Source organism: Myxocyprinus asiaticus, chromosome 13 (assembly GCF_019703515.2).
Source record: "Myxocyprinus asiaticus isolate MX2 ecotype Aquarium Trade chromosome 13, UBuf_Myxa_2, whole genome shotgun sequence".
In the NCBI taxonomy this organism is placed as follows: Eukaryota; Metazoa; Chordata; class Actinopteri; order Cypriniformes; family Catostomidae; genus Myxocyprinus; species Myxocyprinus asiaticus.
In genome coordinates, this window is record NC_059356.1 from 11,508,824 (window position 1) to 11,526,809 (window position 17,986).

At 36.9% G+C, this 17,986-nt stretch overlaps 1 protein-coding gene across 1 annotated transcript; it reads left to right on the top strand.

The window, feature by feature from the left end:
- The first annotated feature begins 9,107 nt into the window (after positions 1-9,107).
- LOC127450165 (histone chaperone asf1b-A) lies at positions 9,108-17,510 on the top strand. Its single transcript, XM_051714018.1, has 4 exons — positions 9,108-9,531; positions 10,144-10,259; positions 16,157-16,333; positions 16,658-17,510. Exons 1-4 carry the CDS (start codon positions 9,423-9,425, stop codon positions 16,847-16,849), a joined length of 594 nt encoding a protein of 197 aa, XP_051569978.1. The 5' UTR covers positions 9,108-9,422; the 3' UTR covers positions 16,850-17,510.
- The last annotated feature ends 476 nt before the right edge of the window (positions 17,511-17,986 follow it).

The window sequence follows — 17,986 nt, forward strand, 5'->3', positions numbered from 1 at the left end:
TTGCAGACCAGGGCAAAGTACTGCCCGCGAGTCGATTTATCATGAACGTTTTTTATTAGATCTTTCATTTATCTGGCTTTTGGACCTATAGCGCATCCACAAGCTTGTAATATGCTCAGGGTTGCCAGATAATAGATGCAACACCCCAATCAGAGATTTATACTTGCACAAATAGGAAATATTTCACCTTATGTCATACTTAATTTGTGCAATCTGGCAACCATGCATGCGAGTGCGCGCGCTCTCTCTCTCCTCTTTGGAAAAAAAACTTATAGTGCAATATTCTGCTCAAAGAAAAGTGTTATGCAGTCACTCCGTACCCATTCGTGAGGCTGTGTGTGCTGTTTAGTGACGTCTGCCAGCAAACCTTTTCAGTGATGAACTTTAGTAAGATCCCAACAGATCTTCACATCATTCGCACGTGGAGAGGACACGCGAGCAAAACCAAGTGAGAGAAGAAAATGTTTGTTCTTTGTGTTATTTGTAAAATGCTGAAGTCCCTCACACCTGTATGTGAATGTTACTCTGGCAGTAATCATTTATCAGTGTCATGCAGCCTGTTTTATTCATTTGTGTGCTGAATGGGATGCCAGATAAACCATTGAGGAGACCCACATCATGACCCATGAGCGTGTAAACAGGTTGATAATGTTTTCAGAATAAAACAACTTTATCCACTTTGAGGCCAACATTAAAATAAGCCTTTAGAATCTATCATTTCAGAATATTTTATTTTACTTTTAAACCAGACTCCTGATGTAGAGTGTTAAATTGAATACTAAATTATCACTGCATTGAAGTATGGTAAAATAAACCATTTATAATTATACTCAGTCTTAATTCAGTTTTACTAACACGTGATAGAAATGTAGCAGCAAAACTTCAAGCAATCACAGAATTGTCCGGAAAATTGTGCATCATTCATTGAGTGCATGAGTGCACTAGTACTTCTGGGATTAAAAGATACAACTATGTAAAACTTTATCTTCTCTCTTCCATGTTCTACTTAATGGCTGATGTGGCCCCTGTACCAAAACAATTGCACACCATACTGTCCGTTGAGGGCAGTGGTGGCTCAGTGGTTAAGGCTTTGGGTTATGGGTCAGAAGGTTGGGGTTTCAAGCCCCAGCACTGCCAAGATACCACCATTGGGTACTTCACCCAATCTGCTGCAGGGGTGCTGCATCATGGCTGACCCTGCACTCTGACCCCAGCTTAGCTGGGATATGTGGAAAAAAAAGTATTTCACTGTATGTGCAAATGTGTGATAAATAAGTAAAATTAATTAACACATGAGGACTCTCCACAGACATAATTTGTTTTTATACTGTACACTGAAAAAAATGTGCTGGATTTGCTTAAAAATAGTGCATCATTTTTGCATCCCACTTTTTAAGCAAATTCCACTAGGAATTTTAAGCAACGTTACCTAAAAAAAGCATAGCTGGCTATGGCCAAATTAATGAGCTTCCATTCAAAAATGTTTACTTAAAATACTGTGCCACACCAGCTACTACATTTAAGGTTTTTTAACCCTAAGAGTCTGTTTACCCAACTATGCACTTTAAGCTCATTTAGCTCAATTGTAAGTGTTATTAGCAGCTTCAAATTCTAGATTCTGTTCATTTACTTTCAGTTAACTTTAAAATAAAATGACCTGAAGAAATAACACAGCTGGTGAATGTCAAAAGACTTTTATTGTTGTTTACAAATGTACAGTCTAACATAGATATTCATGCTCTCCTAGAACCAAAATACGTTCTCAAATACAAAAATAGTAATAAAATCACGACAATAAACAAAAAAACATAAAAACATAAAAACAAATGGGCTATGCAATGACTTAAAGAATTTCAGTAAATCTAAATAAACGCAATTCAAAATGCATTTTCACAGAGTCCATACTGCAGAAATATATGCATGTAGGAGAAAACTCTCTGAACGAATACTGTAACAAAAACACCAGGAACAATTTGTATTTATAAATGAAACTATTCATTCAAAAGATCTTTTTAACTTGGCCAGACATTGCCATCATCAAGATGCAACACCATTTACTGTATGACCTCAAAAAAAGAAAGAAGTGTCAGCTTCTTTGGGTAGCTAATGTGAAGGGCATAAAGTAGCCCAAAAAGTCAGTGCACTGACCTAAGTTTTGACAAATGTCCCCAGCTCATTTTCAAGGACAATCAATACATCCAGTGGGTTAAAAGGCAACTTTTGCTCTTCCTGCTCCAAAGCATTGATGGCATCTGCTCTTTTCTGCGCTTGGTCAAGCTCCTCTTCCTTAATGCAAAGAAATAATCTTTGTCAAAATGTATATTAACAGTTTCCATTGTATTTATTTGCACAGTTAAATATCCTCAAAATCAATAATTACAGAGTAAAAAGTAAAGTGATGCTTAAAGGGATAGTTCACCAATAAAAATTCTCTCATTTACTCACCACCATGTCATCCCAGATGTGTAGGACTTTCTTCTATTGAACACAAACAAAGATTTTAAAAAGAATATCTCAGCTCGGTTGGTACATTCAGTGCAAGTGAATGGTGGTCAAAAAGCACATTAAGGTGGCATAAAGTAATCCATATGATTCCAGTGGTTTAATCCAGGTCTTCAGAAGTGATATGATAGGTGTGGTTGAGAAACAGATCAATATTTAAGTACTTTTTTACTATCAATCTCCACGTTCACATTTGTCTTCTCTTGTTTTTGGGGATTCACATTCTTTGTGCATTTCGCCACCTACTGGGCAGGGAGGAAAATTCATATTAAAAATTACTTTTGATCTGTTTCTCACCCACACCTATAATTTCGCTTCTGAAGACATGGATTAAACCACTGGAGTCGTAGTCATATCTTTAATGCTACCTTTATGTGCTTTTTGTACTTTCAAATTTCTGGTCACCATTCACTTGCATTGTGAGGATATACAGAGCTGAAATATTCTTCTAGAAATCTTCATTTGTGTTCTGCTGAAGAAAGAAATTCATACTCATCTGGGATGGCATGAGGGTGAGTAAATGATGAGAGAATTTTCATTTGAAGCACACAGCTATTCAACCACTGTACCAAATACATACATTTATATGAATGTCAGTGGATATGTTAAAATAGTGCTATATAAATATGAATAATGTCATCCAAATGTGTTTCCTACCTTTTTTTTTTTTTTTTTGCCTTAAACCTCTGATGACTCTTCTTTCAGTTATAGTTGTAGACCTGCCAGGACTATAATTTAAATGACCCTAACCTGTCAGACAAAAAAATAAAATAAATAAATAAATAAAAATAGTATAATTGTAACTGACAAGATAAGCAACATGTATGGCTAGTTTACATTTAAGATTCATGATGAGACAATTTTCAACTGCTGCAAACCCTGCTACATATTGCAACAGTATTATACTTATAATGTGACTCTTTTTTACAAACCAACTTACACATGTTGATATCAGGGTGTCTCCTTGAGGCAAACCAAAAATGAGAATTCTCTCATCATTTATGCAGTCTTATGCCATGTCAAACTCATTTGACTTTCTTCAGGGGAACACAAACAAAGATTTTGATGGATATGTGATACGTGTTTGTCCATATAGTGGAAGTCAGTGAGGTTAAAAACTTTCAAGATCCATAAAGGCAGCATCAATGTAATCCAGATGACTTTTTTGGTTTGTGTTCCACAGAAGACAGAAAGTCATACGAGTTTGAGAAGGCATAAGGGGTGAGAAGGCCAAATGACAAGAGAAATAGCATTTTTGGGAGAACTACTAAAATCATTTGATTAAGCTGAACAGTGAACATAAACCAACACTCTGCTTTAATGACGAAGCTGGTGTTCTTAAGATGAAGACGTTCAATTGCATTGAAACATGTAGAAAAGCGATTTACTTGTTGGAGCCTGTTGCCTGCTGAGTGTGAAGGCCCTGAGCAGCGGATGAAGATGAAGAGTATCTGTCTGGTGAAAAAATTTGCGGGCTCCTTTGTGTTTGTTCGACTTTGAACATGTACACATTAGATTCATGCAGACAAACGTTTAATATACTGTAGATTTGCAAACGTACCGTAAGTTAACAACTTCTTTAAGTGAATAGAAACTTGAATACACAGAAAATTGATAGCAACAGAAGAGAAAAAGAAAAACTTTACTGATTTCACACTGTGTTTAAAGTAATTTACCTTTGAACTTTTTGGCAAAACCTTTGTGTTGTCCACCACGAGCTCTCCTCATCCAAAATGGCAGCCAGCCCCAAATAAACTTGCTTAAAATTCAGTCACATTCTGCATCACATGGTTTCCCATGGAATCTTAAAAAATTAGGCTGGGTTTACTAAACTTCAGATTATTGTCACTTCACTCAAAATAATTAGCAACGTTTGTTTATTATTATGAGTACGGCATAATCTCAATATCTTGTGTGACAAATATAGCATATAATTAAGGAAAGTTGACAGCATTATGTTTTCAGTAAAATCTGTTTATTTTAATGAGCAATATTTGCTGAAGCAAGGAATCATTTTTTTGAGTGTCCAAACTTTATATTCTATCCCCTAACCCTAAACCTAACCCTCACAAAAACCTTTCTGCATTTTTATATTTTCAATAAACATCATTTAGTATGATTTATAAGCTGTTATCCTCATGGGGACTGACTGATTGTCCCCACAATGTCAAAAATGTCAGGTTTTACTATCCTTGTGGGGACATTTGGTCCCCACAATGTAGGGAATACCTGGACACACACACACACACACACACACACACACACACGTTTCACTATATTAGTGAGGACATTTTTAAAAATGGCACTCACAAATATAGTAAAACCTGTACACACACATGCGCGCACAGAGAGACACACTCAAAAAATATATTTGCCTATTTTCTATTTATTTATGCATATTAATTTCATTACAAAATTCCATTCAATTGAATTGTGTAATTTGTAACTAAATTAAATAAAAGAAACGTAGAATATTTATTTATTTGTTTATTTATTTTATTTGATTAAAGATTTCTCAATTCAATCTGATGGAATTTTGTTATGAAATGTAAATGCATAAATCTTACTATTATTATTATTATTATTATTATTACTATTTAGTGCACATAGAAAATAAAGTAGGCCACAGTTGAGTTACTCAAACTTTACATTAGATAAAGTAAAAAGGTTAAACACTCTAAAATTTTTTAGTCTATTTTTAAGATTTAGGAATTTCAATTTCATAACAAAATTCCTTTAAAATTGAATTGTGAAATGTTGAACAAAATTAGAATAATTAAACTTAAAATATTTAGTTTTTTTTGTTTAATTGAATTAAAGATTACTAAATTCAGTTTACAGGAATTTTGTTATGAAAATGTAATGTGTAAACCTTAAAATATTGTTTGAGTGAATGAAAACAACAATAGCCTAATATTTCTACTTCTTTTTCTTCTTCTCTTTAGCACCTTTCATAAGTGCAGCTCCCCAGCTAACAATTTTTTTTTTTACATTCTAGGAATGTTAGTGCCCAGAATGTTCCCAGAATGTATATTCTAACATTTTCTTTGGGTTAGCAAAGAAAGTTTGTTTACAAAATAAAACATTCCTTGCAGGTTTGAAAAATGTTTCACCTAACATTCTGCTAATGTTCCCCTATACTTTCCACACCTCTGTATTCCGATATCCTTTCTGTAAACCTGTAAGTCAATAATACATTTACAATCCATGTTTTGATCAATTATTTCATTAAATAAGTTAAAAACATCACACATAATATGGTGGATTACATTAATATGTAAGATGCAATTGATATGTAATTTGCTGGAACAAGTATTTTTTTTTTTATGTATCATACAATAATGAAAACTGAGCCTTGATTTTGCATTTCCTTGAGCCTGAAAAATGATTGTTTTTGCATCCTATCAAACAGCATGTGAAATAATGGACTCTCCCAGACTGTTTATACACACTCAGACAGAGGGAGGAAGGGGTGAGTGAGGGTCATCAGAGACTCTTGTTATTCATTTTGGGATGAAACTGAGTAATGAATTTTTTTGCTGATATGACCGAATGCCCATAACTAATGCATCCTACAGCACTGATCTTGCTAGAATGATCCTCATTCTTTTATAACTTACATGACATATGGCAATTTCAGTCTAAATGGCCACAAAACAAAACAAAAATTTAAGGATGTGTTCTTTTAAAGAGTGTGGAGGAAAGAGCAGTGTGATTTCAAATGCAAATTTGTATAAAGCAATATATATATATATATATATATATATATATATATATATATATATATATATATATATATATATAGGTGCATCTCAATAAATTAGAATGTCGTGGAAAAGTTCATTTATTTCAGTAATTCAACTCAAATTGTGAAACTCGTGTATTAAATAAATTCAGTGCACACAGACTGAAGTAGTTTAAGTCTTTGGTTCTTTTAATTGTGATGATTTTGGCTCACATTTAACAAAAGCCCACCAATTCACTATCTCAAAAAATTAGAATACATCATAAGACCAATAAAAAAAAACATTTTTAGTGAATTGTTGGCCTTCTGGAAAGTATGTTCATTTACTGTATATGTACTCAATACTTGGTAGGGGCTCCTTTTGCTTTAATTACTGCCTCAATTCGGCGTGGCATGGAGGTGATCAGTTTGTGGCACTGCTGAGGTGGTATGGAAGCCTAGGTTTCTTTGACAGTGGCCTTCAGCTCATCTGCATTTTTTGGTCTCTTGTTTCTCATTTTCCTCTTGACAGTACCCCATAGATTCTCTATGGGGTTCAGGTCTGGTGAGTTTGCTGGCCAGTCAAGCACACCAACACCATGGTCATTTAACCAACTTTTGGTGCTTTTGGCAGTGTGGGCAGGTGCCAAATCCTGCTGGAAAATGAAATCAGCATCTTTAAAAAGCTGGTCAGCAGAAGGAAGCATGAAGTGCTCCAAAATTTCTTGGTAAACGGGTGCAGTGACTTTGGTTTTCAAAAAACACAATGGACCAACACCAGCAGATGACATTGCACCCCAAATCATCACAGACTGTGGAAACTTAACACTGGACTTAAAGCAACTTGGGCTATGAGCTTCTCCACCCTTCCTCCAGACTCTAGGACCTTGGTTTCCAAATGAAATACAAAACTTGCTCTCATCTGAAAAGAGGACTTTGGACCACTGGGCAACAGTCCAGTTCTTCTTCTCCTTAGCCCAGGTAAGACGCCTTTGACGTTGTCTGTGGTTCAGGAGTGGCTTAACAAGAGGAATACGACAACTGTAGCCAAATTCCTTGACATGTCTGTGTCTTGATGCCTTGACCCCAGCCTCAGTCCATTCCTTGTGAAGTTCACTCAAATTCTTGAATCGATTTTGCTTGACAATCATAAGGCTGCGGTTCTCTCGGTTGGTTGTGCATCTTTTTCTTCAACACTTTTTCCTTCCACTCAACTTTCTGTTAACATGCTTGGATACAGCACTCTGTGAACAGCCAGCTTCTTTGGCAATGAATGTTTGTGGCTTACCCTCCTTGTGAAGGGTGTCAATGATTGTCTTCTGGACAACTGTCAGATCAGCAGTCTTCCCCATGATTGTGTAGCCTAGTGAACCAAACTGAGAGACCATTTTGAAGGCTCAGGAAACCTTTGCAGTTGTTTTGAGTTGATTAGCTGATTGGCATGTCACCATATTCTAATTTTTTGAGATAGTGAATTGGTGGGTTTTTGTTAAATGTGAGCCAAAATCATCACAATTAAAAGAACCAGAGACTTAAACTACTTCAGTCTGTGTGCATTGAATTTATTTAATACACGAGTTTCACAATTTGAGTTGAATTACTGAAATAAATGAACTTTTCCACGACATTCTAATTTATTGAGATGCACCTGTGTATATATATATATATAAAATACATACACATACATCAATCAGCCACAAAATTCTGGTATAATATTCTTCTCACCATAATTTTACAGAGTGGTTATCTGAGTTACTGTAGACTTTGTCAGTTCGAATCAGTCTGGACATTCTCTGTTGACCTCTCTCATCAACAAGGCGTTTCTGTTCACAGAACTGCCGCTCACTGGATGTTTTTTGTTTTTGGCACCATTCTGAGTAAATTCTAGAGATTGTTGTGTGTGAAAATCCCAGGAGATCAGCAGTTACATAAATACTCAGACCAGCCCATCTGGCACCAACAATCATCCATGCAGTTATCTAATCAGCCAATCATGTGGCAGCAGTGCAGTGCATAAAATCATGCAGATGTGGGTCAGGAGATTCAGTTAATGTTCACTGTTTTGGCGGCATGAGTGGGAGCTACACAATATTAGGCAGGTGGATTTAATGTTGTGGCTGATCGGTGTATACTGCATATTGGCCAATATACAATGATTTTCCATGTATTTGCTTTATTTTCTGGCTGAAAGACTTTGTAATTTCTAATGATCTAATCAACAATATATATATATATATATATATATATATATATATAAAATTTGTATAAAGCAGTACAACAATGGACTTTTTAATAAAACTGAAATGTATTGTTTGGACATTTTATTCAGTGTACAAATGGTAGTGGACAATTACTGTACATTCTAATATAAAACTCTTTACAAGAACTCATGAGCAATAACAGACCATTACAATGGTGCTTTTTATTATTTTCGGTAGTTCTTGGAAATACAGGAGCATATACTCAAACTTCCCTTAAATGTATCTCATGGGATTGATACAGACCCTGATTTAATTTTAGGATGGACCTATTAGTAATAAATGTCATTCATGCTATTATAAACAGTGCAAAGAACGCTTTGCAGTGAGCTGTTTATTATGAGATTTAACTTTACCTCCCGTTTTTTTCGGAATCGTAAAATAATCGATTAAATGTGTCTGTGTCTGGAATCGACTCTTGGAATCGATTCTAACGATTCCAAAACCAGGAATCGGAATCGGAGTCGATTTCAAAATTTCTGGAATCGAACAGCCCTTTAGATAAATCCAATAGATGACTTGTCCTTTTGACTGCTGTCACAGTCGTCCAATCAGCATTTGCGAAATCCGGACCTTTCGGTTTGTCGACCAATCAGCGCGCAGACCAATCCGGTTTTCCGGAGGAAAAGTCTGGCGGGAGACAAACGTCGCAGGTTGTGTTGTCTGCAGTCTGTTAGTGTTGGAGACAGAGGCTCGGGAAAAACTTTTATTTAACATTTACTCCAGATATTTATTTGTTCCTTTTTTCTTTTTCATTTGGGAGTTGAGAAAACCTAGTTCCTCAGAATTGAACTTTGACAATAAAATAGCTCGCAAGCCAAACAGATACGTCCAGTGTGTTTTTTAAACGTCCGTTAGGTGTTTCGATCTCAGCGCGGTTTATCTATATTCCGTTGTTTTAGGAAGCAAATTTGTGACCTTTCACGTGTTAAAACACTATGGCAAAAGTGCAAGTGCTAAATGTAGCTGTCCTGGACAACCCAAGTCCATTTATAAACCCATTTCAGTTCGAGATAACGTTTGAGTGCATGGAGGACCTTCCAGAGGGTGAGTATTATATTCAGTATTTTAATAACTTCGTGTAAGTGTTGTTTTTAATGTTCTTCATTGGCTAGCTTGCTAACTCGCTAACTTCAGATGACGTCAAAATGGCGGGTAATTGAAACGTGCGTCGAAGCTGTATTACTGTAACTTTAAGATTTATTCTCCAAATTAAAAAATGAATGCAGCACTCTCTTGCCCTATTCATTGAACATAGCTAACCTGATACAGGGAGCTAATGAAATGCAAATCATAATTGTAACTTGTGCATAAATACAATTGCATTACTATAAACACTTCAACTTCCGCTATTATTATAAACTGTGGTTCTGAGTTACCATATGGAAACTTATGTATTTTCTCAAATTCTGTAAAACTATACTAGACAAAGTTGATTGATGAACAACAACAATATGCCATGGCATGTGGCTAAAAACAGCATATTACTAACTGGTTTCTTTAAATGTTGCCTTTATACTTCCAATACAGTGTAATTATTAATGCAATATATTATAGCCAGAAGGAAATGTTATGTTGCCATATAGGAATATTCTATAAATGGATATTTTTGGTGAGCTAAAAATTGCCTAAACATGTTCTTGTGTTTCTGTGTTCTAGATCTCGAATGGAAGATTATTTACGTGGGCTCAGCAGAAAGTGAGGAGTACGATCAGACTCTTGACTCTGTCCTTGTTGGCCCAGTTCCTGCAGGGCGACACATGTTTGTGTTTCAAGTGAGTTGATGACATTGATTATCATTAAAAAGGGATAGTTCACCAAAAATTCTCTCATAATTGACTTAACTCTCATGCCATCCCAGATGTGTATGACTTACTTTCTTCTGCAAACACAAATTAAGATTTTAGAAGAATATTTCAGCTCTGTAGGTCCATACAATGCCAGTGAATGGTGATCAGAACTTTGAAGATCCAAATATGACATAAGAAAGTAGACCAAAAAAAAGCATATTAAGAAAACCTTTATTGTTAACTATACTGGATAATGCAGCAGCAAAATAGTGCCTATTTTGTGCTTTTATTAGTGCCTGCATGTTTCTTTAATATCAGATTGGAGCTTGACAGTAACGGCTATGACGCACAATAACACCCAATACTGGAGCACTGGAAAACACTCTTTATTAATGAGCGATCACGTCACTTCTGGGGATGTGGACTTTAATGTGATTGTGCAACATAATCGATGCTTTTTTTCTTTTTTTTTTTTCCATGCAAGTGTTTCTGTTACCAGATTTTATAGTAACAGTTTCTGTTGAAGTTTTCAGCCCAATCTTAACTAGAGGTCGACCAATAGTGGATTTTGCCGATACTGATAACTAAGGTGATGGAAAAGGCAAATAATGATTAATCGGCCAAAACGTTTTAAAATTGATTTGTAGAACAGTAAAAAGATTTCTTGGTCTACTTTCCTTACTATAACGGGCAACGACAGGGAAAACGAGTCCAAAATGAATAAAATCCCAGATGCGATTTGTTCAACCAAAATCCCAAGAATAATCAGACAAAAATGAAGATTTGGTTTATATGTTGGACTTTTAACTATAAACAAGCACAAAACACACAAGTAGCTCTTATTTTGAAATTCTCTATATTTAAGTATTGTGTTGTCAAAAGTACTGTTACTTCGGTACCAAGTTGATAGTAAAATAAAAAAGATGGAACGATACCAGTGTTTCTGCAGAACCGGTCATACCGAGCACCGACTCTATCCGGTACCAGCGCACAGTATATGACTCACACTCGACAGCGCACAGGCTTATTTTGAATGTGTGCCCGGTTACTCCTTGTACACTGAAATGGACAATTATTCCAATTAAAATCATAATATGTCCTAGTGTGATTTATTAAACCGCTAAAGGCTGCAATCTTACTGCGGACGAGCTGCACACTTTAAATCCGACCGCTCATCAACTTGGAACTCCACAGACATTGAGAATCATTCACGTTGTATGAGATGGCAGAGCAGAGCACGAATCCACTGTGAACCACGCAGCACATGTAAAATATATTTATAGAATTAAAATCATTTGCGCTTTCAGCTCAGCTTTATTTATATTGCATTTTAAACAACAGAGTTGACCAAAGTGCTTCACAGTAATAAAATATAAAACATAACATTTCAAAATTACCACATACACAAACACCAGTAATCTAAAATACAAACACTCAAAACTGTGTCCTACATTTCATTAGACTCTAAGGCCAGTGTAAAGAGATGAGATTTCAGACCTGACTTAAAAGTCTTCAATGATCACACTGGGCTTTGTCGTGAATTGTTTATCTGGAAAAGTGAAGCAAAAAACACATCATAATAAAAGCACGATTCAAAATAAAATCTAGATGCCTGAAATTGAATAAAAATATTACAATTATAACATTACAAATGTAATGTTCACTGTAATAATAATAAGAATGAATCAAAATGTAGCAAGTAGGGCTGGGCAAAAAAATAGATTTTTCGATTAATTTTAAAAAAAAAATGTTATTTGGCTGAATCGATATCGATTCTGAGAAGCAGTGGATCGATCTTTGTGTACTGGGTCTGATTAATGTGAATCCTGCAGCTTGGGGATCCACAACTCCCAGGCGTTTGCGAGTGGAGCGCATCTAACATGTACAGCGGGAGAAGTGGATGTAAACACGGAGATGGTGTGCAACAGCTAAATCCGTCCGTGTAGCACATGTTTACAGAGTACAACTATTCCTTGACTGTAGCCAGCAGTTGTGTGTGTGTGTGTGTGTTCCAAGAGTGCTCACGATGTGGATTCGCGCAAGAATGCTCAAAAACGCTTAAATAGTCTTGTCAAGATACCCATCTGGTGACTTATCAAGGTATGAATGTAAACAGAGAATCAAAATATTTAAATGATAAATGTGTAATTCCAGTTCTGTCGCTGTCTAGCACGTCATTTATAATAATAAAACAACAATAACAAGAATATGTATATATACATGTATATAAAATTTGAGGGGGTGGTCTACAGGTCTCCCCCTGCTGCTCAGAATCCTGCAGGAAACACTGAACTCTTATTTATTTTTAAATTGGTGTTCCATGTGCAGCTTTAGAAACATCTCTCCAATTAGTAGTACTGAATTTTCAATGTCTAATGAATCTGTTTTAATCAAATCGAGATCTTGTGAATCGAAATTGAATCTAATCGAATCGGGCAGATACCCAGCCCTAATCGCAAGCAAGACAGCTGTTGAATAAGTTTGGCAAAAGAAATGCAATGAAATGTTGAAAAGTTATATTTTCACTTGTGAAAAGTTAAGAACTTATTGATTAGACACCATTTTGATTATGAAATTAAACTATAATTATTAAAATAATTAGTAAATAAATAAAAATAACTAAACTGGTGTGTTCAGTAACACATTATCATATTAGCATATTTTTGCTGTGGCATCGAAATTGGTATCAAGAACCGTGAAATTTCACTGGTATCGGTACTGACTACTGAAATTGTGGTACCGTGACAACACTAGTATTTACCAAATTAAGCTTTTTATAGCCCATATATTCATCAAGTGAATGGTTTTGCGTATGTATACAGTATATATAAAGTTTATACTTTGTGTGTCATATATATACACAACTCCCTTTTTCAGGACACTGTATTTTAAAGAGAATTTTGTAAAAATCCAAATAACTTTACAGATCTTTATTGTAAAGGGTTTAAACAATGTTTTCCATGCTTGTTCAATGAACCATAAACAATTCATGAACATGCACCTGTGGAACGGTCATTAAGACACTAACAGCTTGCAGACGGTAGGCAATTAAGCTCACAGTTATAAAAACTTAGGACACTAAAGAGACCTTTCTACTGACCCTGAAAAACACCAAAAGAAAGATGCCCAGGGTCCCTGCTCATCTGCGTGAACGTGCCTTAGGCATGCTGCATGGAGGCATGAGGACTGCAGATGTGACCAGGGCAATAAATTGCAATGTCCGTACTGTGAGACGCCTAAGACAGCGCTACAGGGAGACAGGAAGGACAGCTGATCGTCCTCTCAGTAGCATTCCACGTGTAAAAACACCTGCACAGGATCGGTACATCCGAATATCACACCTGCGGGACAGGTACAGGATGGCAACAACAACTGCCCGAGTTACACCAAGAACGCACAATCCCTCCATCAGTGCTCAGATTGTCCGCAATAGGCTGAGAGAGGCTGGACTGAGGGCTTGTAGGCCTGTTGTAAGGCAGGTCCTTACCAGACATCACCGGCAACAACGTCGCCTATGGGCACAAACCCACCTTCGCTGGAACAGACAGGACTGGCAAAAAGTGCTCTTCACTGACGAGTCGCAGTTTTGTCTCACCAGGGGTGATGGTCGGACTCACGTTTATCGTCTAAGGAATGAGCGTTACACTGAGGCCTGTACTCTGGAGCGGGATCGATTTGGAGGTGGAGGGTCCGTCATGGTCTGGGGCGGTGTGTCACAGCATCATCGGACTGAGCTTGTTGTCATTGCAGGCAATCTCAACGCTGTGCATTACAGGGAAGACATCCTCCTCCCTCATGTGGTACCCTTCCTGCAGGCTCATCCTGACATGACCCTCCAGCATGACAATGCCACCAGCCATACTGCTCGTTCTGTGTGTGATTTCCTGCAAGACAGGAATGTCAGTGTTCTGCCATGGCCAGCGAAGAGCCCGGATCTCAATCCCATTGAGCACGTCTGGGACCTGTTGGATCGGAGGGTGAGGGCTAAGGCCATTCCCCCCAGAAGTGTACGGGAACTTGCAAGTGCCTTGGTGGAAGAGTGGGGTAACATCTCACAGCAAGAACTGGCAAATCTGGTGCAGTCCATGAGGAGGAGATGCACTGCAGTACTTAATGCAGCTGGTGGCCACACCGGATACTGACTGTTACTTTTGATTTTGACCCCCCCCCCCCCTTTGTTCAGGGAGACATTATTCCTTTTCTGTTAGTCACATGTCTGTGAAACTTGTTCAGTTTATGTCTTAGTTGTTGAATATTTTTACGTTCATACAAATATTTACACGTTAAGTTTGCTGAAAATAAAAGCAGTTGAAAGTGACAGGATGTTTCTTTTTTTGCTGAGTTTATATATATATATATAATATGTGTATATATACACACACACACACTGGCAGCCAAAAGTTTGGAATAATGTACAGATTTTGCTGTTTCGGAAAGAAATTGGTACTTTAATTCAAAGTGGCATTCAACTGATCACAAAGTATAGTCAGGACATTACTGATGTAAAAAACAGCACGTCACTATTTGAAAGTCATTTTTGATCAAATCTAGACAGGCCCCATTTCCAGAAGCCATCACTCCAACACCTTATCCTTGAGTAATCATGCTAAATTGCTAATTTGGTACTAGAAAATCACTTGCCATTATATCAAACACAGTTGAAAGCTATTTGGTTCATTAAATGAAGTTTAACATTGTCCTTGTGTTTGAGATGCCACAGTATGCAATAGACTGGCATGTCTTAAGGTCAATATCAGGTCACAAATGGCAAAAAAAAGAAACGGCTTTCTCTAGACACTCATCAGTCAATTATTGTTTTGAGGAATGAAGGCTTTACAATGCTTGAAATTGCCAAAAAACTGAAGATTTCATACAAAGGTGTACACTACAGTCTTCAAAGACAAAGGACAACTGGCTCTTACAAGGACAGAAAGAGATGTGGAAGGCCAGATGTACAACTAAACAAGAGGATAAGTACATCAGAGTCTCTAGTTTGAAAAATAGATACCTCACATGTCCTCAGCTGACAGCTTCATTGAATTCTACCCGCTCAACACCAGTTTCATGTACAACAGTAAAGAGAAGACTCAGGGGTGCAGGCCTTATGGGAAGAATTGCAAAGAAAAAGCCACTTTTGAAACAGAAAAACAAAGAGAAGGATAGAGTGGGCAACGAAACAGACATTGGACAACAGATAGTGTGTGTGTGTGTATGTGTGTGTGTGTGTGTGTGTGTGTGTGTGTGTGTGTGTGTGTGTGTGTGTGTGTGTGTGTAAAAAGATATAGATATATAGATTTTTTTTTTCCTTTACCAGATGAAGTTTAATAAGGAACAATGAATCACCTCTAGATGCCACTGTTTTACTGTAGAGTCAAGTTGTTCTACCTGTAGAATCCTTGAGCTGGACAACAAAAGGAACAGAGGAAGAAGAAGAAAAAACTACATTAAATTATGCCATAACTGATTGTTCAAACAGCAACTATCAGCACCGATTCATCTGTAAAACCGATATATTAGTCTTCCTTCAATATCAACTTAAATGTTGGTCTGTTCTTCAAACCAAGCTATCGTACGACTTCCAAAGACTTGAAATGTAGTGCATGAGTCATATTGATTACTTTTACAGCACTTCTTGGATAGTCTCTGATCACTGTGGACTTTTATTGTATGGGAAAGAGCAGCGTGAAGGAAGTCATACAGGTTTGAAATGATATGAGTGAGTAAAATGATATCTGAATTTTCGGTTGGGCAAACTAATCCCTCAATGTTATTTTGTATTGAATTTACACATGCAAAGGACAATTGTTAAACTTAACATGCAGTTACACCCAGTAAAGGTCATGTAAGTGAAAGCTTTGTCATTTTTGTTTGTTGTGCCACAGGCGGATGCTCCAAACGCTGCCCTAATACCTGAGAGTGATGCCGTGGGTGTTACTGTTGTTTTAATCACATGTACATACAGAGGACAGGAGTTCATTCGCATCGGCTACTATGTTAACAATGAGTACACAGACACTGAGCTTCGTGAGAACCCACCCCTTAAACCTGACTATGGACAGGTAAGTGAATGTGGTTCTTAATTATTGAGGACTTAACACTCAAAAACACTGTTTTTGATTAGTTTATTTATATCTCATATCTGCTGAATGCATCAATTTAAATAAAATTTGCCGTAATATGCAAAATAGAGGTAAGTATCATTTGAGTATTGTATTTATTTTCCCAATCAGAATTTGCATTTGCTGACTTTTTTCTTTTCTGCACTGTTTTGGGGTATTCTGTGCAATGGGTTTATATATGGTAAAATGAGCCAAAATAGGTTATAATTAGCCAAAAATAACTGTAGGGTAAGTTCAAAGACGTTTGTATCTGCTTTCTCTCAGCTCCAGAGGAACATCCTGGCTTCAAACCCGCGTGTAACTAGATTTCACATCAACTGGGAGGGATGTGCCGAGAAAATGGAGGATTCGGAGAACGTAGACCCCGCACCGAACGCCATGCTGCCCCCATCCTGCACCCCAGGCAAAGCACCTCCACTGGGACTGGTGCCAGACAACTCCATGGACTGTTTGTAGTGACGCAGGCTCCTGTGAATAATCCAAACATCTCAAGGCTCATCCATGAGCTCCGTTAAATCTGGACACTGTGGAGGATAGTCGGGATTATACAAACATCAGTAACTGGGGAGAAAGAAAAAAAAGTTTATCTAATTTTGTCAGAGGTGTCACAACTATTTGAAACAACTGTGCCAAATCACTTGGGTCTTCTCCCTGATATGCAATAAAATTCTTTTTTTTTTTTCTTTTTTTTTCTTTTTTGTAATGTAAATGGAGAGTTTGTGAGTTATGAGTCCAAGACATGATATAAGTACTAGGATGTGCTGCTGCTAATGCGGTATCTCTCGTGACACATCAACCTTTTGATACAAAATGCATCCGTTCTCAAAGCGAAGAGTGTGGAAGATTAGATAAGATGTCAAATGCATAATGCAAAAACATAAACTACACTTGGACGCAGCTTCTGTGGCCAATAATGTTTGTAGGTGGGACTGTATTATATTGTATATATATATATATATATATATCTCTCTGTCTCTTTAAATGCCGTTTCTTATTGAAATATGTTTTGTTACGTGATTAAATTGTTATTGAAATTGTACTATGATTTGTGGGGTACATACTGCTGTGTCTTTTACAGTCTTCTCATTAATAAAACGTGTATTGCATTATGTAGGAGTTCACCTTCGGCACCATGTTTGGAATGACAGAAGCCGATTGCTTGTAGTTGCTAGGCAACGTGGACTTTAGTTGCATATGTGACAGGATCTCAAATATTTTCATATTTTTTAAGACATTAAGTCAGTGTTCAATTTTAATATGAACTCTTTATTTCATTGCACAACATTACTGCAATAAAATGCAGATGGGATGCACAGTAACGTGTGCATCACACAATTCTGCGTTGAAATGCATTTGTTTTACCATCTCGCGCACGACGAATCCGTTAATTGCACACGAAGCGCTCGATTAAGTCGTCGAATGCAGTGCATAAACCTGCGCATATGACCTCAGTGTGGTTGTTTTTGCCGAAGACGGATCTCGTTTTAATATTCCATAGACGTAGGGTGTCCGTGTGTCTCAAATTCTAACCAACTTTCTAAAAATAGACCGTCTTGACGTCATACAGCCTATCACGGATTAGTCTAGCGGGAG

What these genes read in the sequence shown, in the direction of transcription:
- LOC127450165 (XM_051714018.1), top strand. Translation starts at nt 9,423, where the DNA reads ATGGCAAAAGTGCAAGTGCTAAATGTAGCTGTCCTGGACAACCCAAGT. An exon ending in CATGGAGGACCTTCCAGAGG is followed by an intron (nt 9,532 to 10,143) that starts GTGAGTATTATA and finishes TCTGTGTTCTAG; the next exon opens with ATCTCGAATGGAAGATTATT. An exon ending in GACACATGTTTGTGTTTCAA is followed by an intron (nt 10,260 to 16,156) that starts GTGAGTTGATGA and finishes GTTGTGCCACAG; the next exon opens with GCGGATGCTCCAAACGCTGC.